A 26,973-nucleotide genomic window follows, 5' to 3' on the forward strand; every position below is an offset into this window, starting at 1 on the left:
AAAAGATGAGTTTTTTTTTTTTTTCTTTAACAAGAACTTAATAGTCTCATTGAGGAAGTTCAAGAAAAGGAAGGAGATATCACCTGGGTACAGAGGGTTGTATTTACTGTATACGCCATATATTTAGCGAGTCTAAATTTTTTTCTGACGATATTGCGAGTGGCTGAATTTGTGATCGTGGAGTACTGTATTGAACGGAAAAATATGTGTGCGTCACATTTATGTTGGGATGAGAGTCATTATTTTCGCATGTCTTTAATTTCGCGAATAGCACCTGACTTGCAAAATTCGCGAAAATAAAAACCTCACGAAATATTTGGCGTATACACTATTAATGGAATGTCAGATGAGAGCAATCATGATCTTACAATCTTTTCCTTTTGTTTTGTTTTTGTTTTGTTTCATCCAGCTCATCCAGTTGTTCCCAGAGGAAGCCAGCTCTGAGCAGCATCAGGACCGAGTGATACCTTATATTCCAGGTGAGATTAGTTCTAGATCCTCTTTGGAGTTTAACCCATTGAAGACAAGTCCCGAGAATAATGGGGCAGGTGTCTATGGGTAATGTGTGTTATAGCAAAATCAGCCTGTCCTCAATGGGTTAAACCATCTCTATCTCATCATAATCATGAGATGAAGAAGAAGAAAACTAATATATTATTTTTCCCAAAATAGAGTGAAAAGGGAATTTAAAAAAAGAAGAAGCAAAAACAAAGTAGTATCTGAGAAATTCCAACCCCATTTTTTTCCAATATTTGTATCAAAGAAATATATGTGTCAACAGTGGATATTGCTGTTCCTACTTGAAGCAGATGCATACATGCTACGGTCTTACATAGCCCGATACACAGTGACTTGTTACCATTAAGGATTCCAAGCTGTCTACACAATGTTCTGAGACTGCACAAAAAATGGATGCAATGGGCTACATTTTTTGAAACATTTAGCTGTAGTTGTACCTTGCAAACAGAGAAACCTAGAGGGAGCCTTTACTTTTGTAAAGGATGAGCATGGAAATTCTGGTGCTTGTTAGAGGCTTGTTGAAAGCTTGCCCGACATGGCAACAACTTCTATGATGCTCTTGTTATCATCACCAGAAAAAAAAAAAAATGAATGTAATGTAAAATGAAAGGAGATATTCATCATATCTGGTCTTACCCTGAGCATATATGAATTAGTCCTGCAATCATTTTGTCAAAAGAGAAGAAGAAGAAGAAAAAAAAAGAGAGAATACAGAGCTTACAAGGATAAGCTATTGTTGTGTATGTGTGTGTGGGGGGGGGGGGGGGAGGGGAGGTGCCTTTATCTTTTTGTTATTCCTGTCGGAATAAAATTGTAAAGTGTCTAATTATGCTGCAGTATCAATACTAGACTGGTAGGCTACCATTTTCTTTATTTTTTGAATGGTTCATAACATTACATCACATCCTTATGGTCATGCATTGATAGTGATGTGACCTATCTCTGTGTGTATGTCTGGCATACATGAAATGTAGTCCTTACTATGGAAGCTCAGGGGGGAAAAAATGTCAGCTATTGATTAGAATCTGCCCTTGTAGCAAATACCATGTAATGGACAACAAAGAAATAACAACTTTCATCTATTGTTCAATAAAAAGATGTTTTTTGTTCTGTGTAATTCCATGCAAGCTGGGTAGTAACTTCAGCATAAAAAACTCCCCCCCCCCCCCCCCGATGCATAGACTGCAAACTGCCGCTTAGGAGCAAGACATGTGTTGATCTAATCTTGTTTGTGACATACTTTGTATACAAAGGAGAGATATGGTACTATCTTTGTTAAATGAGTTTTCTTCTGTCAGCCTACTGGTTTCCTGTTTATAGAGGAAACAAGGGTAAAAAAGCAGGATTTTGTGACATTTAACATGGGGTTTATGTTTGAGGTGAATAGGGTTAGTCAAACACGTCTGCAAAAACCACTGCGTCATGGCATAGATGTTCAGTCAGTGAGGCTGTAGGGCCTTTGATGTCCTGGGGATTGGCATGTTGTTAGCAAGTCGAGATTTGAAGGTGATGCTGTTATATCCATTTAAAACTTTTCTCTTTCTGTTGGGTTTTGGGGTTTTTTTCTCAAGAACCTTGGAAGCTTTCACCTCAAATGTAGGCAGGGGTCAAAGGATCAATATTTCTATAATGTCCTGTGCTATCCTATTTTGCAGGTTTGACAATGGAGACATTGACTATGAGTACAGAATTGACATGAATGTTTTTGTGAGAATAAAGTCCCTGGATGTAGTTTATAAAGCTACCGTAAAGTTCCGTGTATAAGACGCACCCGTGTATAAGACGCACCCCTAATTTTGGACCTAAAATTTAAAAAAAAAAAAAAAAAAAAAAGAAAATGTCCACGCAAATATTGCGTGTGTCATACATATTATTTCAGCTCAAAATTTCCCTAGAATGCAGCATGTATTTGCTCTATTTTTCGTTTCCTTTTATATTTTCTTTTAACGGTATTCATCGGACATCAACAAAATATGGAAGACGCAAAATGCGAGACTTGTCTCGGTACTCACTTGCTATTGTTTCGCCTTTCAATCGTGGTACATGTGTCATGCATATCGTACTCATGAGTGTACAGTACGATCTTTGCTGTCATACATAGCAGAGGGTGTCTCGCATATTGACGCATGTCAGACTGGAAGGTTCATTACGAAAAATAAGAAAAACATCAACAAGTGTAGCAGAGGGATCATACGGCAAGACGTACGGTGCGTACGGTAATTACACTCAAGCACTGTTACCAGTAACATGTGTGTCTCTTGTACCATGCTTGTATGCACAGTGCTAGCCTTTTGCAAAAGGCAGCTCGCTATAATTTCAACACACGCACACAGAGAGCAATGGACTTGCACACACAGCGCGCAACGGGCAAGCGCGCTTCGATCCGATCACTGTGTGCACGCGAGTCCATTGCAAAAGCCTCTCTGCAGCTGCTGCATGCTGCCTTTGCCAAAGGCTTGCTAGCTAGCTAGCCAGCAGTGTAGCTATGCTATCCTAGCTGGCCTCGCACTCGTGAAATGAAGAGCAAACGAACGACATGGATATGCATGCATGCTTCACACATCGTTCATATTTACGGTGACATAGTGTCGATCCTACTCCGTATTTTACAGCTTTTGTCTATGGTCATATTGATACTAGTACATTGATAAGTTTTACGGTAACGGTAATTTAGTAATGATACTATCCCATGTATGCTGTTTTCATTCTGCTTGACATTTCACAGACTTTAATCCTTGAATACATAGAAAATTGTATGCCCTACACATCAGTCATCTAAAACAATTCATATGTAGGCCTACATGAAATATTTCCTAAAATACAGGGCTATTCTTTCCTACATTAGATGTGCCTTATATATAGTAGGTTGTATTTTAGTTTTTTTTTCGTGGGGAGGGGGAGAATGTGATTCAGATTTTCTGAGATCTACTACAGTACATTATTCTCAACCATTATGAAATGTGGATGACAAAAGGTCTGCACATTTGACGCGCTGTGTATAGGTAGGAGAATGTCTGGTTTTTTGTTTTTTTTTAGTGCAACCATGCAAGTCATTTGGTTCAAACAAAATTATTTCTATCAGTAAGGTTCACCAAACCATTCTGTTTTGATGAATTATATTTTTTATATTGCATAAGTCATGAGAGTGTAATGAAACAAACAATACAAATTCTAAAAAGATTGAGAAGGAGAGAGAGAAGAGCTATGATGGAATGCTGTAAGGGTTAAGTTTTTTATGAGTGGAAGGCATAAATATCTGTTTCTATAACAACAATCTTCTTTGGATCTTCAGTGGCACCGTTGAGAGCAGATCGTATGAGGTCATGCATGCTTTGATGTTGTACATTAACTGATACCATCCACTGGGAGATGAAAGGTATTTTTAGCTACAAGTACCTGCGGTGGCTGAGGCACTTGAATATGCTTTCCACGATACTGAAAGTCTGATCATTGTCCAAAAACATGTACATGTATGTTATGCAGGATAGACGTGATACAAACATTTGTTTGCTAACGATTACTTCATGGTCCATTTGTGACAAACATTCATTCGCATACATGCTGCCTGCATTCGTGCTGCAGTTGAATACAATTAACAGCAGCAGTATCAGATCAGCTGAAAATATGTTGCAGGATCCATTCTTTTATATTTCTTTATTTTTGTTAGACTTGCACTGATATTGTGTTCATCAGTTTTTGAAAGATAGTCTTTTCTTCTTTCTTTTTTTTTTTCTTTTGTTCTGATTTTCTAAGTGTAAAGTATCAACTAGTGAGTATGGCACCCATAATGGCTGTTGTGCTTTGACTTATTATGTACACTTGTAGCTGCAGGAAGTGATATAAGCATCCAATATAGAGCCAGTAGCTGGCTCTGTTGTGTGAGCTTGTTCTCTCCCTGTCAGGTTGTTCACAATGTATGAATAATGAATTGTAGTTTGACAATGCTATACCTCAGCTGGCTTGCTGAAAATATCATGCCTCCTCAAGCTCATTGAGACTTTAGTATCAGTATTTGGTACAAAGTGGCAACAGCTTAAAATGTTGCTGGGTAGAGTTTGCTCATAATTAGATGTTCTGGAAGTGCTCGAAGAGCAGCTCTAAGCACGGAGTATACGAATATTCCAGAAGAAGTTATGCTCTGTTTCTGTTCTTGGTGCATGATCTTTTGGTGGTAGACTCTATGGGTCATGCCATGGGTCATGCTTCTCCTTTTGAAAATGTATCACTCCAGAGATGTCATTGCTGCAAGTTGAGGCCAATGTACTTGCCAAAATACTTGTGCGAAGTTCCAGATTGTGGTGAACCGAGGTAGAGTTTGGTATCAGTGTACAGTGTATGGTCCAAGTTGAGGCCAATGTACTTGCCAAAATACTTGTGCAAATGAAAGAAAGAAATCAGAAGTTCCAGATTGTGGTGAACCGAGGTAGAGTTTGGTATCAGTGTACAGTGTATGGTCCACCTTGCGTAGACGCTTGTCCGCTCTAGGAACGTTCTTTGATTAACATACAATACTGAGATATCAGGATTTTTACCATCTTGGGGAGATAAGCACAAAATCCCATGGTCATATAGATAACTTCTGTTTTCCATGCTAATGCCACACTTGTTTCCTCATGTGGAAAATATGAATACAGGGCACTTCTCTTTCTCTGTGGGATTTCCAGTGAGTGACATTTTTATGGAACATACAAATCTTGTTTTTATCTCGTGTGCCTCTGCATTGCATACTTGTATCCCCACCAAATTTTCAGTCAGAAACCTTTTCTGGGGGAATGATGAGTTGTGATGGTTCTTGTATCATCATTAAGTTGTTAATGTCATAAGCAGCTGTACAATGTAAGTGCTTCCTTTGGCGTTAGGAACAGTTTGTAATGTGTCTGGGGATGACACCGTTTTGAAGTAATGACCATTAAAAGAACATCACATTGTAATTTATCGCAGTCATGACTCCCTTGTCCTCTTCGGCAAGTCGGCCTTGTATGCCACCAAAACATATTGTACAAACCATAGTCGGTTTCTAATCATGAGAATGGGAAAAATGCATTGATTAAATTGATTAACGCTTAATCATCGCTTCACTGGTCATTCAGTACACATAATAAGCATGGCTCTATGTTCACTGGGAGCTATGTACAGTGTATGCACTTTCCAGCCTGTTAGCTGTGCTTAGACAATATCCATTATCATTTTAACATTCTCACACTGAATGGTTAAATGAGTCATAGGTGGAGGTATTATTACCTTTCTGATGTAAATCTTCATAGAGTATGCAAGACTTGCATGCACTGTTTGTATTTCAGTAACTCATGGAAGCTGCTCTGCAAGTCACATTAAAGGTATACAGCTAAATTGTGATTGAAGTTGTGATGATTGCATTATATTTACTGTCCTCTTTCCTAACATTTTTATTTTTCAGGAAAACGGATATTCAGTATGACTCCTCCTGGTGAGCAGGGAGAAAAGACTCAAGCCGAAATTGTGGAATATGCCAAGTGAGTTTCACTACAGGAAATCAGGCAATTTGTAATGAGAAAAACTTCCCACCAGTGCAGTGATAGGAGTGCTAGTAAATTTGCTTCAACGACTTTACACCACAGTTTTGTGCTGCTTATAATGCGGTGGGAGATGATGAAGTTTCAAGTTCACATTTATTTCATTTACAAAATGCAACTATCCTTGTATTGGCATTTGTATATATTTTCCTGAATTTTTCAAACGAAACTGAAACATAACAGGCTAGTGTGTTAATACACACAGAAATCTCTTCTTTTTTTTTTCTGTCTGTGTACATAATTAGTAAGGCAGCATAATCTTGGCATTGTTGAACTTCTTTTAATCCTCCCTTTTCGGGAAGAGCTTTTGATTAATGTGTATTCTTGTTATGTAGTTACCTTGTATATAATCCCTTGACTGCTCTCTTATTTGTATTAAAGGGACTGTACGGTACTGGTTGAGGTAGGGATTCATGTTTTGAACATTCGTAAGTGAGATAATGAAAAGCCTCTTATGAAATATGAAAGAGCATGTAATTTTAAGAAGGATTCAATGTTTATTTGATGGAAATTGGTTTTCAAATGGCTGAGATATCCAAAAAAGTGCTAATAATAAAAGGCGACAAGCCCCAACTTTATTAGTATCTCTTTGTTTCACCTTGTTTTTGGATATCTCAGCCATTTCAAAACCGATTTTCATCGAATAAACGTTTGATACCCCTTAGAACTGCATGCTCTTTGACATCTCATAGAGTGGTTTCTGAATATCTCACAAAACGTGAAAAGCTAAATCTTCACCTCGACCAGAGCTGTACACACCCTTTAAATCTCTCTCTAATGTTCACAGTTCACAACTGAACTGAAAAAGTAAATGATTTCTTTCCTCTCCAAAGCAGACAACTGTCAGCCTTGCCTCAACACATACTCCAGTGTGATCACATCACCCACTTCTTCCGTGGGAGCCCAAGCGAGGGCAGCAGTGGCGGCGCAGTCGTCAACTCCGCCCACCATCGCAGCCTGTCACCAACAGTCCAGCAGAGTGGTGAGATCATTACAAATGTATTTAATGGATGAGACACAAATTAAACAAAGACAAGCCCAGACACTGTGTAACTGACCTTTAATGCGCAAGATAGAGCAATTTGTGCAGTATTTAAACACATGCATTAGATATGAAGATGCTGTCTCGTGTTGTGAGCAGTCTTGCATGTCAATTGTTCATTTTGCTATGTTTCACTTCATAATGATGATTGTATTAGTCTTTAGATTCTACAATTCTGAAACATCCTATAATCAAAATGAATTTAAAGATTGCATACAGTTGAACCTCTCGTATCCGGACAAGTCGGGACCGGGGCTCATCCGGATAAGGGATTTGGCCGGATACGGGAGACTCAATGCTTTATAGATGTACATAATATACATACACATGTACAGTATACACATGACGCACAGGTCTGAGTGCGTCAGTCGGAATTGTGTGCATAAGGTAACTATGGAATGCTTAACCCTATATTCCAACTGACGCACGAAAAGACATGTGCGTCATCTGATTTATAGAATGGGTAATTTTCTTGTCAAAAACCCATTATTCTATCGTGTTACCCGATGACAAAATTACTGGATGCATTTCCTTTTGGCTTGCCGTAAACGAGCATGCATCAGTTTTTACTGGACGCACGGCCAGCCATGCATCAGTATTTACTGGATGCATGGCCAACCTGAGTGCGCGAACGCTTGCTTAGTGCGCGAACGCTTGCTTAGTGCGCAAACCTTTGTTACAAGTACGCGTACTCTTGCTACAAGTGCGCGATAACATGTTTACCACTGTGACTCAGCGTACGTAGCGTGCGGCCAGTAAAAATCAACACATAGCTCTCTACCAATCAGATCGCAGGATTCTTGCTACCCATTCTATAATAGCCCATTGTAGTACCACATGTAGTAATGTGTATACTGCAACCTTTTCATTGTTACAAAAACTTTCAAAACTAAACTAAAGACGTATTTATTTAATCAATACTTTGATCACTTTTCTTAATTTCTTTATTGTTGTTGTAGTCAGTTGTATTGTATTACATATGTATTTTCTAATTGTATTGTTATTATAGAAAATTTTGTAAAGCGCATAGAGACTTCAGTGTAACATGCGCTATATAAGCAGAATGTATTATTATTATTATTACACTCAGTAACAGACCCCAAAATAGAGGTTCGTGTTTGCAAGAATGAAATCATTTTCTTGTATAAATTCTTGGGATTATTTACCTAAATAACTATTAAGAAATGTATCAAGTATATGTAATTCATGTGTGTTTGTGTAGGAGTTCTCAAGGAGTTGGGAATCCCCCTTTCCTCCCGTAATTATTAAGAAAAAAAATCACGGTGAGATTGCGTCCGTATAATAGAGAGATCCGGATAAAGGGAGGCCGGATAAGAGAGGTTCAACTGTATATGCAAACACACTGAAAAATGGAGTTGAAGGACATGCATGATACTTGGATGAAGTAGAGATTAAAAAGCAGCATGTCATTATGTATAGATATATATTTGCTATAATATTAATTAGTTTTTAGAACACTGCTACTTCTAGATACGTTGAAAGTTTGTTGTTGTATCATGCAGATAAGCCAAAGCCACCGCTGCACCAGGTTCCTCAGCAGCAGCTGCAGCAGCTGCCACAGCAAGCTGTCAACCAGTCAGAGCTATCCAAACAGATGGAGCAGTTCCCTGTTAGCATCAGCAAGACCCAGGTGTTTCCGGGAGCCGTGGCACAGATGCAGCAGCCTCTCCAACAACACTCTGTGCAACAAGCACTTCCGCCGCAGCAGCAACAGCCGTCCATTCACTTACGACACCCGCAGACTCAGCAATTTCCGAGTGTCCACTTGCAGCAGCAGCAGCAACAGATGAAAGGCCACCTGTCACCCCACCCCCATCTTCCTCCCCAGCATCAGCACTTGCACCTGCACTCGCATGCTCACATACAGCTCCAGCAGCAGCAAGTCCAGCAACACCATCACCATCTGCCCCAGCAACTGCTCAGCCCAGGGAACCCTCAACTGCAGCAGCAGCAGCAGCAACAGCAGATGCACCCGCCACCGCCGTCTACACTGACACACAACCTCACTGCCTCTATGAACCAGCTCCACATCTCACAGCACCACCACCAAGTCAACATGCCATCACCGGGGCAAGCTGCCAATGGTGGTGGCCCAAACACAGAGGGACCCGTTCCTATGGGCAGCACCAACAGTGGTGGAGGTGGCAGCAATCTGTCCATGCCTTCCAACAACAACTCCATGGTGACATCTACCATGACTACCACAAGTGCTGGAAGCAACTCCGTCTACTATCAGACAGTCTTCATTCCAAGTCCACAAGAGCAGTACACCAGTGCTGGCACCAATGCAGGTAAACCCATTCTTTCTTTTGTCCCCTTGCTCTCACTTGTTCCTGTTCTCATGGTTGGACATCTGGGTATTTAGCAGCAGCTGGAGTGAACACAAACCCATACAATTGGGCTTATTTTTTTAGACAAACTTGCTTACTTTTCTTCCCTTGTTGGCTTTCAAATTCCATGAAACTGTCAAAGATAGTCCATTGTAACATTTCTAACAGCCACAAGAAATATGCTGTAAACTGATATACGGACTCACTAAAAAATACTATAAAAGGGAAAAATTTCGCAGTGTGGACATTTTCACGGATTTCGCGCAACCACAAGCTAGCGCGAAAATAAAAGCATGAAAATACTATGATTGAACGATCAGAAATTATGATTGAATGTTCAGTTGATACTTAATTGTCACTTCCATGTCCTTGGTGGTTGTAGTAACTGTATTTTGTTTATATTGTGTCTTTCTATTGACAGAGCCTGTGTCTGCAGCGCTGCAGTCCTACAAATCAGCTGTAACCAAAGTGCAACCCAAACCTCAGAGTTGGTAAGATTGCGTGCATTTCTTTCCCTCCAGATTTATAGGATGCTGTTGAGCTGATGCGTACTTAGTTACACTTGATTGCAGAAGGTCACTTCCAGTTGCATAGTGCATCATGTTTTACTTTTATGGTTTAGTTTGTCTTTGAGAGTTAGTCTTATTTTGGGCTAGTGGCTACTACTATTGGTTTTTGAAAGGCTGACATATACTGGAATAGAACAAATGAAATTGATAAACTAACAAGACAATCTTCTAATTGGACTGATCTGCCTTCATAACTTCCCTAAAAAAATGGATGAATAGAAATGATATAGAAAATTGTAATAATTATATTCATTTGTATTCATCTAATGTGTGCAACTTGCATTGAATTTGATGGAAATTTAGTGTGCAGAAAGTTATTGATAATTCGGTGTACCTTGTTGCTGTTATAAGAACTTTGTGCTGCACAGTGCATCGTTCATGAAGTGCACAACGATAACTCCAGCTGAACCCAACTCCTTGTCTCATTTTCCAGGCCCCAGTCATACACCCCACCGCTGAACCCCCACACCCATACGGCACCTCTGTATGCTTCTGCCGCTTCCACTGCCCATGTGTGCATCTCCACGCTTCAGCAGCCCATCTTCCGCTACCCGGTGCCCCTGAACTCACCCCAGGCAGCTGCTGCGGCCGGCATGGTTCCGCCCAACAGGGAGATGGTGGCCCCCATAGTCCATGATTGGCTCAAGAAGCAGCGTCTACACAAGTATGCCAACCTCTTTGAGGGGCTTACATTTGAACAGGTGAGACAAAATTTGGATCTCTTACTCTATTTTTCATTTCCCACTTGAAAGCTTTTAGTAGCCTGTTTTCTGGTGCACTCTTATCTACAGCCAGCTGAATATGCACACATGCTGATTGCATATATATGAATGATTCCCTATGCTCTGCCACATAGAAATGTTTATAGAGTATTATTTCTGAAGGAGAATTGTACAGGAGACTCACATTATAATGAAGTCCTCAGGACTGGCATTATCTTTTGTCATATCAAAATTTCTTTATAGCTGAACTGTAATAAAGATATATAGATGATAATTTTGGGAGCTGAATTTTTACTGTGTTGTAACAAGGATTTCATTATAACTGCGTTTGTTCTAACCAACACTTAACACTGGACCTTGTCCAATCAGAAAGAGCGTTCAAAAGATGTGGGACAATGAAATGGCAACTTGTGAATGGGTATAATTTCAATAAGTTTTCAAGAATTATATCAGAAATATGGTACAAATGTACTGTATAAGCTGTTATTTTTGCGAATGAGGAGGTCACGGACAATTATGCGAGATATTTTCGCGTGTTGTTAAATTCGCGATCAAACAGTGATTCGGGAAATTCACGAAAATTAAACCCTTGTGAAAATAACAGCTTAGACAGTACTCTATTTTTGATAACATTAAAAATGGTTTTGATCACTCTGGGCCATGCTTCTCAACCTTTTGTAACTCAAGGTCCACTCTGGCTCCTGCAGTTTTGGTCTTTTTTTTTTAAAGCTAAGTTAGATCGAATACGAATCTTTTTTTAATTAATTTTTGACTGACATTGTGGCCCACCTGAGAGATCTTAGCAGCCCACTAGTTGAGAAGCACTGACTGAGGGTATGGTGAGAGATACACTGAATCACTTTTTCTGCACATATGTGTGTTTATACCCCCGCCAAACGAAGTTTGAAGGGGGTATATAGGAATCAGCGGACGGTCGGGCGGTCGGTTGGTCGGGCGGTCAGTCGGGCGGTCGGGCGGTCGGGCGGGCGGTCGGGCGGTCGGTCCGTTGCAAATCTTGCGTCGCGAACTACTTCCTCAGTTTTCAACCGATTCCCATAAAACTTGGCACAGATGTGTGCCTTGGGTTGTAGATGTGCAAGGCGTATTTTTTGACAGTACCCAAAAGTACGTTGCCATGGTAACGGCATATTATGGGCAAAAATGGGTACAAATCTTGCGTCGCGAACTCCTCCCACAGTTTTTGATCAATTTTTATTAAATTAGGTACAGATGTTTGTCTGAATATGTTAATGTGCAAGACACATATTTCCGCAGTGGCAAAAAGTGCGTTGCCATGGTAACGGCATGTTATTGGTTAAATATAGGGCAAAATGATTCATGGCAAAACTGCTTCATCAGTGTTCTTCCAATTCTCATGGAATTCATATTGAATGTTTGTCTTAGGATATAGGTCAGCATGACACATTTCTTGACAGTGACAAAAAGTATGTTGCCATGGTAACAGCTCACATATTATGAGCCAAAATGATGGAAAATTTTGTGTTGCAAACTACTTCCTCAGTTTTTGCCCAATTTCCATGAAACTTGGTACAGATGTGTGCCTTTGGTTGTAGATGTGCAAGACGCATTTTTTGACAGTACCCGAAAGTACGTTGCCATGGTAACGGCATATTAATGGCAGAAGATCAAGGAAAGATCTTGCGGATTTAACTACTTCCTCAGTTTTTTGACCAAAGCTTATGAAATGTGGCACACACCTTGATCGTGGTGGGAAGATGTGGAAGACATATTTTTCGGACGTGTCGGAAACTGCGTTGCCATGGTAACGGCATATAAATGGCAGAAGATCAAGGAAAGATCTTGCGGATTGAACTACTTCCTCTGTATTCGACTGAAGCTCATGAAATGTGGCACACACATTGGTCTTGGTGGGAAGATGTGCAAGACATTTTTTGGACGTGTCGGAAGCTGCGTTGCCATGGTAACGGCATATTAATGGTGGAAGATCAAGGAAAGATCTTGTGGATTGAACTACTTCCTCAGTTTTTGACAAAAGCTTATGAAATGTGGCACACACAATAGTCTTGGTGGGAAGATGTGCAAGACATATTTTTCGGACGTGTCGGAAGCTGCGTTGCCATGGTAACGGCATTTAAATGGCAGAAGATCAAGGAAAGATCATTCCTTGGGTAAGACTGTCGTCACGGGGCGGGGGTATTAATCACCTTAAGTGATATTTCTAGTTTTGTTTAAGCAAAGAATCATTTGTCATTATCTGCCCTTATGTACGTTGTTCATCGTTTTTCACTTTTATCAGGTGCTGCAGATCACAGATGAGCAAGTTGACCGTTGGAATATTGTCAAGGGAGCTAAAGGCCGCATAAAGACTCAACTTGAGCAACTCAGGTACTGAAAAGCACTTCTACATTTACCATAAACATGGAAACTTTTCACATTTTCACTTTTCACTTTTTCACTTTTCACATTAGGCCAACTTCTGTAAAATGTGCATGTTTCTGTAATTGTGAGGCTAAAATCTCTCACAAATATTTGCTCATTTTTGTTTAAATTTGTATACGGCAGGATATTCCATGTTAACCTGATTGTGCTTTTGAACTAGCGGGCACTTGGTGAACTTAACATGGTAGCTGTAATGTTAATGCTGTTCACATGTTTCGTAATATGATGATTAAATGCTTCAGTATGATCTTTCCAAGTGAAAGGCCTGTTGAATTCTTTGTAGTAAGCGTGGGACTGCTGTTCCATTGTCTTGAACAGGAAGATCTTGATTGACTATTCAAGTGTCAGTTTCTTAGAGATGAAATAACTACATTGTGTTTGATAGTTTTTGTTTCTCAATATTCACTATAACCATGAGACTCTACCTGAATGAAAATATGCTTTCCTGTGCAAGGAAACAGGCACACTCTATAACCACAGAGAATGCATGGCTGTTTGATAAATGTTAGACCACTGAGTCCATTGTTGTTTGCTATGATGGTTTCCCACACACAGCAGACATAAACACTACAAATCTTTCGAGACTGGACTTCATGAACTTACACATAAATTTCCACATCTACCCTTCAGAAAAACAGAAACAAAACCCAGCAAAAAGATCATTTCAATCATAGATTTTTGTCATCTTTATTCTCATTTTTTCTCTTAACCCTAACTAGGCCGGGCTATTTAGGTAGTTGATAGAGCCGGGGGGGGCCTCCCAGGCCCCCCCTCCAGATCTCGGCCGTCGACCGCGCTATCGCGACGAAAATTGGCACACACATTGCCTATGATGTAATCTAATATACCATGAAGTTAATTTTTCAAAAAATCATCATTTATGCTAAATTATGCTAATTTATGCATAATGATGCATAAAATCAGACTATTTGGTATAAATCACAAAATAAAGCTCAAAACAGGCACATTTTTTGTGTAAATATTCTTTTTAGTGTCCTTTGCAAATGTCATTAAAAAAAATTGTGATATCAGAAAAAATTCTTAAGTATTTTATTGTTTTTTTGAATTTCTTATGTATTTCTTTGTTTTATCGACTTTATGTTTTCATTGTTTTTTCGATGAAATTTGTCCGCGACATCGCTCCGAACAAGAAAATATGTTATTCATTGATTCAATAAGCACAGTTTGCATTGAAATTGTACACGAATTAACGTTTTTGAGCAATTTTTGGTCTGACATGCATGTACATATTTATGCGTAACTTCGGAAGCCGCGCGCCCGGGCCCGTCGAAAATTTGGTGTCAAAAGATGCGGGAGACTCGAAAGAAAAAAGTCATGAAACGTCGCGGCGATAGCTTTTTGCGATTGCGATACACTCGCGCAGAACGTCGAGGGGGGGGGCCTCGGAGGCCCCCCCCCCCGGCCTAGTTGGGGTTAAAGTGCAAATAAATTATTGAGACTACTGGTAGATATTGAGAGCTGTTCCTAGCTTGCTGTAGATTCTTGAGCAGCTGATTTATACTTGTTTAAGAGTCCATGTTGAACCCTCATCTGTCAAATCATGATGAGTTTGCATAGATGTACTGTGAATCTGAACCTGTCTTCCATTACAGGAGAAATGACTTGATGGGCTTCAATGGGCTGACACCCCAGTCTATGGGTATGCACGCAACAGGCCTGCCGGCCACCCACGGGTTCTTCATGCCCCCGCCCCCGCCGGGCTCACCGGCAGGCGCCGTGATACCACAGCTGATTCCTGCCCATAATGTGGTGCTACAGCACCGGCAGCAGGGGGAAGGCAACAGCTCCGAGTGCTCCAGCGTGCCGTCAAGCCCCCGAGAGAGCTCTGATGAAAATGATCGAGGTACACCTTAGAATCTTCCCTCCTGTGTTGTCACCTCTGTTTCTCCTAACAGTAGACTCCCATTATAAGGAAGTCCTCGGTACCGACAGTTTTCTTTCGTTATATCGAAATTTCATTATTCTTGTAGATTTTAAGTGTAGTCATTCTCACTCAAATTGTTTCTGTAAAATACAACAGTTAGGTTATAGAGATAATGCTGTGACATTGCATAAAATTTTGCAGTGTTTTGTCCACGTTACCATGTTGATAAAATGATACCTTTATTTGCCTTCTGATGCTCTCATATTTGATCAGATTCAGAGGAGAGTGAAAGTTCTGCTACGTCCTGCTCTGATGCCATCCAAAACCAAGCCCTTCGGAAGGACATGCCCAATCACCTGCAGACCCAGCAACAAGTCAGCCCTAGGGATCAAGGCGCAACTGCCAAGACTCCATCTCGAGGTCAGACGTCTGTAACCACGCTGCCATACAGTCAGGTGGTGAAGGCTGTGGGAGTGGATGCTGGGAGGCAAGGAGACAGGCCCCCCCACCTCCAAGGAGGAGAGGCACACATGGCTAACACTGCCGCACAGGGTGGGGGCAGCAGTCAGGTGCAACCGCAACCCATCGGCAGCGATCCACAGCAACCGCCCCCACTACAGCTGCAGCCTTCTCCTCTACAGCAGCAGCGGCTGAATGCTATGCCCCCTCACCCCTTGGCGCCCAGCAACACTGTGGTGATTGGTAAGCACATGCCGCAGGTGGTCAGCCCGGATGGTAGCATGCAGCAATTACACCAGCTGGACAGTCCCGTGGTGGCAGCTGCAGCGTTCACCCCCCACATGTTTCACGTGAAGCAGCCTAATAACAAGCAGAGTGTCCACACCGTGCAGTACCTGCCAGCGGATGGGGATGGGGGAGGAGGATTTCGGGCATCCAAACTTGTGGTGCAGCAGGGCGTGTCACGGGGGTCTGTCGCATCACCTTCACCACCTGCTATTCCGGCTGGGACGCTGCAGACGAGAAGTGACAACCTGCCCTTGCCTGTCATATCACAGCATGGCCCGCCACCAGAGCAGCTGCTCACTACCAAGACAATTCACAACGCTGCCTCTGTACAGCTCGTACCAAATCCTGCGCATTCCTTGTCACTGCCAACAACGGATGGGTTCATAGCACCGACGTCTGTGACCTATGTCACTGGTTCCACTCAGAGCATATCAGTAGGAATCCAATCTAGCAATGCCGATAGTTCAGCCTTCAACAACAATCAGCAGAACTACAACAGCTGTATCTCATGTGGGTGCAATGGACAGTGTGGTCAATCAAACCACCACACCACCACCAGTGCCCCAAACACTAGCAGTGGCAACAGTGGTGGCAATGGCAGCAACACCTCCACCCACCCCATGCACTTCAGCCACCCAACATACATTGCCAGTCCCAGCCCCAGCCCCAACCAGCTCAACTTCCCCAACTTCTACCACGGAGCCAACATGATGCCCCCTGCCACACCCAACAGCATGCTCAGCCCGCCCCCGCCCAACCTCCCTTCAAGCAACCCCCGCTTCCACCCACCAATGCCCCCATCTCTTCAGGGTGCCTTGGCTGACATGATGTATACCGGAAACCCCCAGTTTGGGATGATGCCTCCGACTGCCCAGATGTACCTGATGAGCCACAGGGGCCATGCCATGCATTCTGCAAGTGCTGGTGGTGGTGGCGGAGGCGGTAGTGCTGGCAGTGGAGGTGGATCTGGGTCCAAGAAAGGGCAGCTCACTTGCTTCAACTGTGGTGGCCAGGGACACCGAGCCAGCGAGTGCAGAGAGGCAACCATGGAATCCATCACACATAATAGTGAGTGTTGCAAATCTTCTTCAATCATTCAATCCTGCCTAGAATCAGGGATGGAGAAGTCATCATTTATTAGATTGCTGGATATCATGTGCACGACACTCGGGCTGTACACTTCTTCTGCATAGTCAACTTTGAAGATGAACCAGAACCAAAACTAAAACTGGGCCCAAACCCGAAAGAGAAACATGCGTACCAAAATGATGAGCTCTGTATGAGATTATGTTTCAAGACTGTAATTGTATAGAACACAGAGTCATTGTTACCGGCTTCAAAACATTTCACTCTTTTTTTTTTTCTTCCACTTATATGGTATCAAGATTGAGAAGATGGGATATCATGTTAGAATATGAATCAGAAAATCTACTCCAAGGTACAAAAGAAAGTCTGAATTAAAATCACATCAAACTAGTGGTACTGAGCATTGGTGTAGAACTTACAGTTGGTTAGACTCCTGTGTTGAGGAATTTTTGGTTGTTGTCATTTTTTTTTTCACATTGACTTTGATACACTTGACCTGTGAATTTTTGTCAAGGAATTCACAATGAGACATTTTACCCTTCACCCCACCGTCAGCCAACTTTTGCTTGTGAAACATATCAAATCAGGTTACATAACTACACACAAGTTGTACCTAGTGCATTATTTGCCAAGTACACACACACACACATACACATAGCTGTCCAAATGATAACAGAGAGATTAGTACAACCCACTGTGCTGTCCTGGGTAGGTTGAATCAGGTAGGCAAATCGTGTGGATCAGTGTGTCATTTTGGCATTGTTTATTTTATTTCTTAGCTTGCTGCACCATTTGTGTAGTTTCTGTTGGTAAAGGTAGTGAGAATTATTACATGTGTTAGGAATTTGACTCTCCTAGTTACATCTGCTTCTTCATTTCTTTTTTTTTCTTAATGATGATTATACATCTTACTATGTTTGTTTGTTTTTTCTTCTCATCTACTATGTTTGTTTGTTTTGGTCTGTCCCCCAGGTCACTATCGTCTGAACTACAAATCAAATTCATCTCCACCAGACGTCATGGAAAACACCGACAGCTAACACAGGATAATCCAACTTATGTGACGATTCCTTCCTATGGACAGGTCGTTTCTTACAAATATTTGACTGTTAAAACATTAAGAATTCACACGATATCAGGTCACTGACTTGCTCGACGCAAGTGTCTTAACCTTTGAGACAATGCTGGTAGTATTTATTTTTCAGTGCAGTATTTTTGTTCTGACATATTGCCTACAGCTGGAAAGGAGAAATAAGACTTTTGAATATATTCTCTCCTCTACTGTTTCTTCTCAGTCGTGGAGGCTTGAATTTACATTGCCAGCTACATCTTGGACAGTGGAAGATGTGCTTGAGGTTATGCTGAAACCTGTGCGTGCTTTTTGAAATCAGTGTCATGAGGAAATTTAATACTGTAAAGATCTTTTTTGCCCACATGGTGGTCTCAATCAGTGGCAAAGCATATTTGCATTTGTCCGAATTGATGTGTGTAACCTCAGACTGTATTATGCTACTTTCATTTTGTTGCTTTCTGTTACACCACATATTGCTCTCTATTTTTTATCTTTGCAATATTTTGATGAACTCTAGAGTGGATAAAGCACAAACATTTGGTACCAATCTGTTGACATTTGTAAAGAGTTCTTTGATAATGTGATGGATGCCATTCAAGTTAATGCACTGATATTTTAACAGTTCTGAACAAATACAATGAGATGGCATTCAATTTTCTTTTCTAATATATGTCAACACATTTTCCTTTTTGAAATTGCATAATTTGATTTCATTTGGCTCAGCATCATGAGTAACTCTGATGGATATTCTAAACTTGTTGAATCTTAGGATTGATCTGAAGTAGTGGGATACGTGGACATACACAATTTTCGTATTCACATTATTAGCAGGTCTTCACCAGGTTATGCAAATTACTGTTGTATTCCAGAGCTGAGTTTGATAATACTTACCTACTCTCTTTTTTTTTTTCGTGGGAAATTTTCCTCTCTCTTTTTTTTTTTTTTTGTGTGATAATTTTTATTGTTTTACTCTTACAGAAATATGTGCTGTTAAAGGAAATGACCTTGCTGAACAAAGAATTCATGAAAGATTGTATATTCATATGCTTTAATTATTTTTAAGTATTGTTTCATGAAGTGTAGCCACCCCATACATTTTGAGAACAGTATGTATTTGGTGGCTTTGATTAGATTTGTCAGAATTTCTGGAAATTTTGATGTTACAGTTTGTCATGTCAGGACATTATGCATTTGTCATGTTTCTGTATTGGTCAGGAAAGATTATCATCGATCATTTTTAGATTTTCATATTCAGATAGGAAGGCACAAAGCATTAAGTATTTACAAATGTGACAAAAAGAAAACCCTTGCCATAGTTTGGCAGTTACAGAAAATTATCTGTTTCTGTGGAGCTGTTTGGGACTGTGCTGTTATGTGAGCAGTCAAAATGTTCCTTGGTTGGTCAAGTCTTTTGAAGCCTTTTGAGAGTAAGGTTTTGTTGATATGCACTTGTGTATGAGCATTGTCTCTGCTGATTTTAACACTTTTTTTTTTGGTAATGTTCCATGCACATTTTCACAAATATCATGCTTTCAGTATTTGTCTTTTTCTGTGGAGATGTCTGTCCAAAGTTGCACTTAAAAGTGGATTGGTATGTAGGACATCAGACTTGTATCTTTCCGTGAAATAGACATCAGTGATCAAACAAGATATACAGCTAAACTTTGTCTATGTGATCTTGCATGTAGCTGGAAGGTGCTATGAGTAATCAGAATAGTGCATTTAAAGGGCAGTAGAGGTCTGGGAAGATTAAGACAGTACATAATCATGATCATGTGCACATATGCACAAATTACTGTAAAAGTGGAAATTTTCACGCAACTAGAAGCTAGCGTGAAAATAAAAGCATGCAAATATTTTTGCATGCCATATATTCCAGTTATTAATGTCCTGATTCCGCAGAATTAAAAACATGCGATATTCATCTTACCCGGCCGAGCGCAAAGAATTACTCACGAGAAAATATCCACTTTTACAGTATTTCTTTTTTTCTCAGTTGGTTAGGCATGCCACTTGTTTTCGAAGTGATGTAGTAGTGTATAAGCGTGACCGACGTAACAATTTAGGCAATTCATGTCCAAACAAGGAATAAACTTGTGTAGACCAGGTGACCAGAATGGCATGTCAATTATCACTTGGGGGAAGAATCCATTGCATTGTTTTGCTTTGAGTGCAAGTAACAAATTTTCTATTAATACTGTATTGCCAAATACTAGGCTTCGGTGAACACTTTGTTGCTGTCAGGTAGTTGTGCTGGTAAGCACCATTCATGAGGATTGTATGAGTAATCATTACATCACAGATACTTTTCTCAGTGAATTTAAAAACCAACATGCCTGTTAGTACCTATGACCTTTTTCTGCTCATGCGCAAAATGTAGCTATGAACTCGCGTACAGTCGGGTTGTGAATGAGGATGTCAGAGGTAGTCTACACACAGATGGCCTGCATAGTTGCTTCTCTGACATTTGAGTTACATAATGTGCTATTTTTGTCACTGAAATAATTTGAGCTTGTTCGGGAATCAATGCAACCATTGCGTAGCAGTAAGCAAGTGAGTAGCCAGTATTGTTAAACCTTTCAATTTTTTGATGGGGTTTGTTTTTCACAGTTTATAATGCATATGAAGCTTAGTCTAGAAGAATATAAGTGTGCAGGAAATAAGAATGAGCCATAGAATGGAGATAAACTACCTTCAGCAGGAGTGGAGAGGTAATATATCATGTGTGCTGATGCTCTGTTGGGGAGGTGAAACATTAGCTGGGCATTGTGTGATGACTGTTGTTGAGGTTCAGGGTGGAATTGTGCCAGAAAATGCAGGAGGCAAGCCATAGGGCCCATGCCATGACATTATGCTCACAGGGAATGTGCTAGGCATTATATTTTGTGGGACATGGGATCGGTTTTGAAGTGCCTTTGACCTGCTACATAGTGGCATTACAAATAGGAGAAAAGAGACTCACTCATACTATTATCTGTATTTAAAAGAAGGAAGGCATAGTACACAAGAAAATGAGTGGTTCCTGGGGGAAGTTGTTTTAGCAAGTTCATGGAATGTAATATAATGTGTACATTGCTATTTCCACTTTTTAATATACCACTGTACATTATTGTAATAGGATGTGTTAAATACTCCCCCCCCCCCCCCCCCCACACACACACACACACACTCACACATACATTCTGCCATGGAAATGTTTGAGTCATATAAATTTACAGACTTTGCAGATTTCAGAAATAAATGGCATAGTTCTTAGTGTGCTGAGATTCTCTTTTCATGTAAGAACTACATTATACTCCCTGACTTGGCCCCTCTTCTCCACATGGCCAACATTATTCCCTGGGCCTGTGCAAGGTGAAGTGCACAAGGGATGTTGACAACCTAGGCAGTATATGTATTGGCAAAATGGTGTTCAACTTGTACGTCAAAGGAATTTCCTGAGAAATGCAATTCATAATTTGCTGGGTAGCAGACCTCCCAACCATTCTGAATTTGGAGTAAAGAATCTGAATTTCGACCATTCCCAGCCCTTGTTTCAGTGGGAGTTTCCTATTTTTCTAGATAATTTTACTACACTCTCCTATGGGAACTGCTCTTTCTTTCCTACTTTTGAGCCAAATTATCCATATATTTCAGTCAGAAATGTTGGAATGTCTGGGGTAGCATTTTTTTTTTCCTGATGTAAACACTGATTAATTAACAGGTTTGAAAATTTATTTGTACAAGTACCTCGATTAGACTATAGGGTATTTCAGGTTTTAAGAATTAGGCTGACTTGCTATGAACTGTTAACGTCACCGAGGAAATAGGGAAAATTTGTGTGTGCGATTTGAAAAGATTGATTTGGGTCAAGATGCCCTTTCTTGACTCCGACGTAGATTGTACATAAAACGCAGTGTTCAATGCTAAAATAAGTGAATGATGCGTGAACGAAGTATTCACTCTTTAGAGGACTTTTTGATTGATCGCGTAATTGCTGGTCGAACCATTGACAAGAAACCCTGTTAATTGTCATTGTACATTTTTAAAGAGGTAATCTATGAAAAGCATTCAGAAATGATGGATTCTACAAAACAAAAAGTGTAACTATGCATAGAGTGTAAAGGAAGGTGAAGTTTATGTAATGTTTACAGGACTGATTATGTATGATTTCAAGTTAAAAGTGAGTAAGGTACTGTCAATTGATTCTTTGTAAATTTCATTGATCCCAATTTTTTGTACCATTGTACAAGATGTGTTTGCAATTGGTAAACTTTTTTGTTTTCTTTCTTGTTGCACCTAGAATGTATATCATTTTCTTGCCACGACATGGTATGAAGACTTATCTCAGTTGTTTTTATTCTGTTCTAATTTGCTTGTGTGATATGTAGGCACAAAATTAGCACTGGCTGAGAAATGAACAGCAAATTGTGTTTGCACAACCTGAAATTTGTGTAATTGTTTTACCGTCACTGGGACATTTGATAAACCAGTTGAAAGCCTCCGTTTGTCGAGAATATATAATGCAGGGGCTTGACATTTGAGACTGCAGTGTGATAGTTGTGTGCTCAATTCTGCTGAGAACTAATCGTGATGCAATGTTTTTGTCATTATATTAGCTTTAAAGGACACAGGTGCAGTCTGTGACTTTGTTCAATGACTTTTGAAAAAGTTTTGGAGTTTCTCCTGTCACAAAGTTGCCAGTGAGCCGTCAAGGATGTATTCAGTATGGTAGAGTGCTCTGTGAGTTTGAGACGAAACCACAGGAGCTCTAATGTCGTAACACTAAACAAGGGACCGTCTAGCATTGCTCTTGCCTTTAATGTGTCACTAGGGCTGAGAGGAAAAGGTTGGAAGGACACAGACAGCCTGATGTTGTGTGATCATTCCATTCTGCAAGTATAGGAAAGTGATGCTCAGGCTTCGTGCACAGCACAGTCCAGCCAAGTTCGGCGTGTGTACATAAATTCATCTGGACTGTATTCAGGAAATCGTGGGCCGTGATATCCTCACTGTCCTCAAAATTGATCATTTATTTTCTATGGGCAACTCGGCCTTCTCCAGCTGCAATAGGTTACTGCAATTTGCATTTCTTCCTTACCATTGTGTACTACTTAATGCCAGGTTACGGCCATGAGCAAAGGGAGCGTTGTGCGTCCAGCCATCCTTGAGCTCTGCTGGCTTCCAGCATTGTCACGCCACAGAGGCTTCTTCAGCTTTCTTCCGAGTGGTTCATGGACAATGAGAACACAATCCTGGAATTGCACGTGGATCAAACTGGCTCGGAGCTTTAGGTGTCTTGGCAATCCATTGAAATTTGGTAATGGTGATGCAATCATTGTGCATTAAATGTCACATTCATGTCCACTGCCCCTACCTCTGTGGTGAGGTGTGCTCCCATGAGTCAAGTCTATTGGATCCTGCAAACTCAATTTCTCATGTAACATTTGACATCAACAAGGAACTTTAGCAAAACTGTACCAGAGGGAGGAGTGGGCATATCAGTGAGGCTTATTTATAATGGTCATGACTTCCTAGAGAATTTCATTAGCTTTAATGTGGAGGTATGCTTAGTTTTGAAACATTTATTTTTTATGAGTATACTTCTACACATGTATAGCATGGTCATTTAAAATATGACATCTGTGGAAGACACTTTGGCCTGGTAAAAACATGTGGAAAGGAATTGGACTAATATATTTGTGTCTTAAAGTTCAACCAGAAGGCCATTTGATCAAGAAACTTGTCACTCACACTTGGACACAGTATGCTGAGGGAACTGTAAATGTGAGGTGTTGCAATCTGGAAAAACGAAACAAAACAAATTTGCAATGAAACCTTAACTGATTTTTTTTTTTTTTTTTTTTTTGTCATCTGTGAGACTGCTGTCACTTGTTTCATTTTTGAATTCATTGCCCATTTTTCTTGTAATTACATGTACACCAAAAAAGGAGGGTTGCTTCACTTAGAAAAAACCCTTTCTGATGTCAGTCTCTTGTATGAGAAAAGTTCAAAAATAGTGTTTGTTTTCCATTTAAATGCTTTCAGGAAATGAGAGGAAGATGGATCACCCCTTTGTAGTATTTTATTACTATTACTCTCTGCTCACTGGATTCTTTCTATTCAAACTATAGCATGTTTGTGTACCCATGTACTCCTATTGTACATCTCTGATGTATGCTGCATTAAAAACAGAAAAAAGATGGACCGAACAGGGAGGGGGAAAAAAATTTATTGCAGATAAATATCTTATTGTGCATAGGGAGCAGTATCCTCGTCACGGAAAGTTTTTGCTGCACTGTTGTGTTCTAAGGGGTAAAACGAACCAAGTAATTGTGCCGTTTGTGAAATGAGATGGCAAGCCACATTTGGACTTCATCCTCACACTTGTGTTATTTCTTCACATCACTGTTGCCATGGTTACCCAACTGGAGGCTCATCATAAGAGTATGAACAGATGTACATTGGGAACAAAAGTTTCGTGATTCTTTCCCTCCCCCCCCCCCCCCCTTTGTGGTGGTAATGCTTCCGAATGGTAATAGATATAAACATCACAACTTACCAGCTGGAGATAGATGCCCATACCTTATAGATCAATCAGTTCAACTCTTTCCCACCTCCACAATATCTTGTTCTTTCTTCATTTTGTGGTTTTGTTTTGTTTTTTGAAAACTTGGGACTGCTCAAATGTGTGCATTAGAAGTTGTTCTACTGTGATCAATGCGCGATACAACTTCTTCAAGTAGAAACTCTTACCAGAAGGACAGCTCTACTGATGTGCCAAAAAGTTTCGTTGTGGTCTCTGTTGTTGATTTGCTGTATTCTGGCCAAAAATATATATTTCTTGTGTGATTCAATCATAGTTTAATACAAAAAAAAAAGTGTTGTGAAAGAAGAAAAAAAAAAGTTATATATTCTATTTTTGTTGTAGCTTAGATTATGAAGAGACAATTTAAACAAACGGAAACTTATCTTTTCAAATCACAAGGATGAAACCTGCAGTACTTCCTTTTTAAATGGCTGTGGATAAATGTGTACCATGTATCACAGATATTCATTGCAAGTGTCTCGTCTTTAAGAAATCACTCTTTACTCCATGTAATATAATTTAAAAGAACATATTGTACATTGTATATAACATCGACAAATTCAATCAAGACTGTTAAGTGTGCAAGGGTATGTGAAAAAAGGAGAGAACGAGAGAGAGAGAGAGTGAGAGAGAGAAAGGGAGAGAGAGAGGAAAAAGAACAGTGCTTTGATCCGAAGAAAATGTACGTCATCGGTTGCTTTGTTGCAGTATTTTAAGTTTGTTTGCCACATGTTAAGTGTATTTTTCATTGAGTACAATTGATGATGACATACTGAAAATGACTGTCAAGGTAAAAAGAAAAGCATGATGTAAGATTTTTGCCTCTTGATTCTTCTTGCGACAAAGGTTATTGAAACAGACAAAAAAAAATGTTATATAATTTTATCTTGCAAGGTACCTGTACAGTGTATTTCTTTATTGATTAAAAAAAAAATTAAAAAAAGATAAAATGACACACTCAAAAAAAAAATCAACTTGGTGTCTGCATCATTGTGTTTTATTCAGTCTGTCTTTTGTTAAGTGTGAAAGTTCAAATGAAGAGTTTGAGTGCAAAACAAGTTAATGCCATTCTTGTCAGTTTTAAGTATTTGCGATTAAACTTGGTTAAAAAAACAAAGAAGATAAAAGAAAATATGGAATTATTTTAATCGTAACTTAAAGAACATTGTTATGCAACTGGTGAAGTATCAGTGGAAAGGTTTCACTTTGTGCTATCTGATGGACCTGCATTAAAATTTTTTTTAAAGGGTGCGTTACCCTTTTTCGATCGATCTCTTTCAATACAGAAATGTCAAGACATGTGACTGTGTGGTGAGCTAGGTAATCATTGATAGTTATACACTGTACACATTGCAAGAGATTTTATTCAACACCAGTTGTGTCGGGGGTGTTTTTATTCTTTCGTATTGTTTTAAAATTTGGGTCTGTTACTTGCCCAGAAAGCCAGGTTCAACAAATGATTTTGAGATTCATGAAAGTATTGGCGTAAACACAAATGTCATCTACATTTCATTTTCCCCAGAACTTATCAATCTATCCCTCGTGGCAAAAGCATTGTCGACTTGAATGATGATTATTAGCAGTTGTCAAAGTAAGTAATGTACTGTACCGTATGTCCCCCCTCAAAAAAAAAGTAAAAATAAATAAATAAATAAAATAAAAAATAAAAAATAAAAAAATAAAAAAAATTACAACGGGACCCTCCGCAATGATAACTTTAAAAATACATTGTAGTGAATCAATCCAAATACAATTTCAGGGTACGAAACTATAACTCATTGCCCACATCTTGCAGAAAACCCCATTCAATTTGCTTCAGTGATCAAAGAGAAATGAGGAATTTTGTAGAGCAATGTCGGGAATCTCTTCCCTCCAAGTTCTGTCTATTGTGTTCACACACAAGAGCATCCAAGCGCTAAACTTGGAAGAATCAGACTCGTGACATGCTTTACAACAATCCACATTTCTCTGTGACCGCTTAACCAAATTGAATGGGGTTTTCTGCAAAATAGAGCTAAGATGTTATATTTTAAGACCCTGAAGTAGCATTTAGACAGTGTAATCATATTGGATGTTATCAATGCGAAAATCTGATTGTAATTTTTTGGGGGGACATACTGTATACATGTATATTAGCAATTTCTCTGGAGTTTTTCAACCGCTGGAATTGACATTCTTTGGGCAGGATCTTTTAGCATCAACAATGAATTCATTTACGTTGTTAATACATCAATGAAATATGCTAAGAGTTTGTAACGTCGAAATTGATATAATTATGTGTATTGTTATTCTTATTTGTTTGATACATAGGTGAAAAAACAAACAAGATTTTGTTTAAATACACTCTTGCCACGGGAACCACAGGGTCTATTTCCAAACCTGCTTATACACATAATGTACATGTCTGTGCAGGTTTTTACTACTGTATGATGGCATGAA

General features: G+C 39.8%; 1 protein-coding gene across 1 annotated transcript in view; it reads left to right on the plus strand.

Moving 5' to 3' along the window:
* LOC139742287 (uncharacterized) overlaps positions 1–18,548 on the plus strand; it is a 46,736-nt gene extending 28,188 nt beyond the window's left edge. Inside the window, exons 5-14 of the mRNA XM_071652866.1 lie at positions 410–479; positions 5,936–6,011; positions 6,908–7,053; positions 8,637–9,425; positions 9,886–9,955; positions 10,467–10,734; positions 13,034–13,122; positions 14,790–15,040; positions 15,335–16,876; positions 17,867–18,548. Of these exons, the coding sequence (XP_071508967.1) occupies positions 410–479; positions 5,936–6,011; positions 6,908–7,053; positions 8,637–9,425; positions 9,886–9,955; positions 10,467–10,734; positions 13,034–13,122; positions 14,790–15,040; positions 15,335–16,876; positions 17,867–17,934 (3,369 nt within the window). The 3' untranslated portion in view covers positions 17,935–18,548. The remainder of the gene's footprint in view (positions 1–409; positions 480–5,935; positions 6,012–6,907; positions 7,054–8,636; positions 9,426–9,885; positions 9,956–10,466; positions 10,735–13,033; positions 13,123–14,789; positions 15,041–15,334; positions 16,877–17,866) is intronic.
* Positions 18,549–26,973: the final 8,425 nt, after the last annotated feature.

The sequence above is a fragment of the Diadema antillarum genome, unplaced genomic scaffold (genome assembly GCF_040938485.1).
Source record: "Diadema antillarum isolate AM-2024a unplaced genomic scaffold, OU_Dant_1.0 seq00000994_RagTag, whole genome shotgun sequence".
In the NCBI taxonomy this organism is placed as follows: Eukaryota; Metazoa; Echinodermata; class Echinoidea; order Diadematoida; family Diadematidae; genus Diadema; species Diadema antillarum.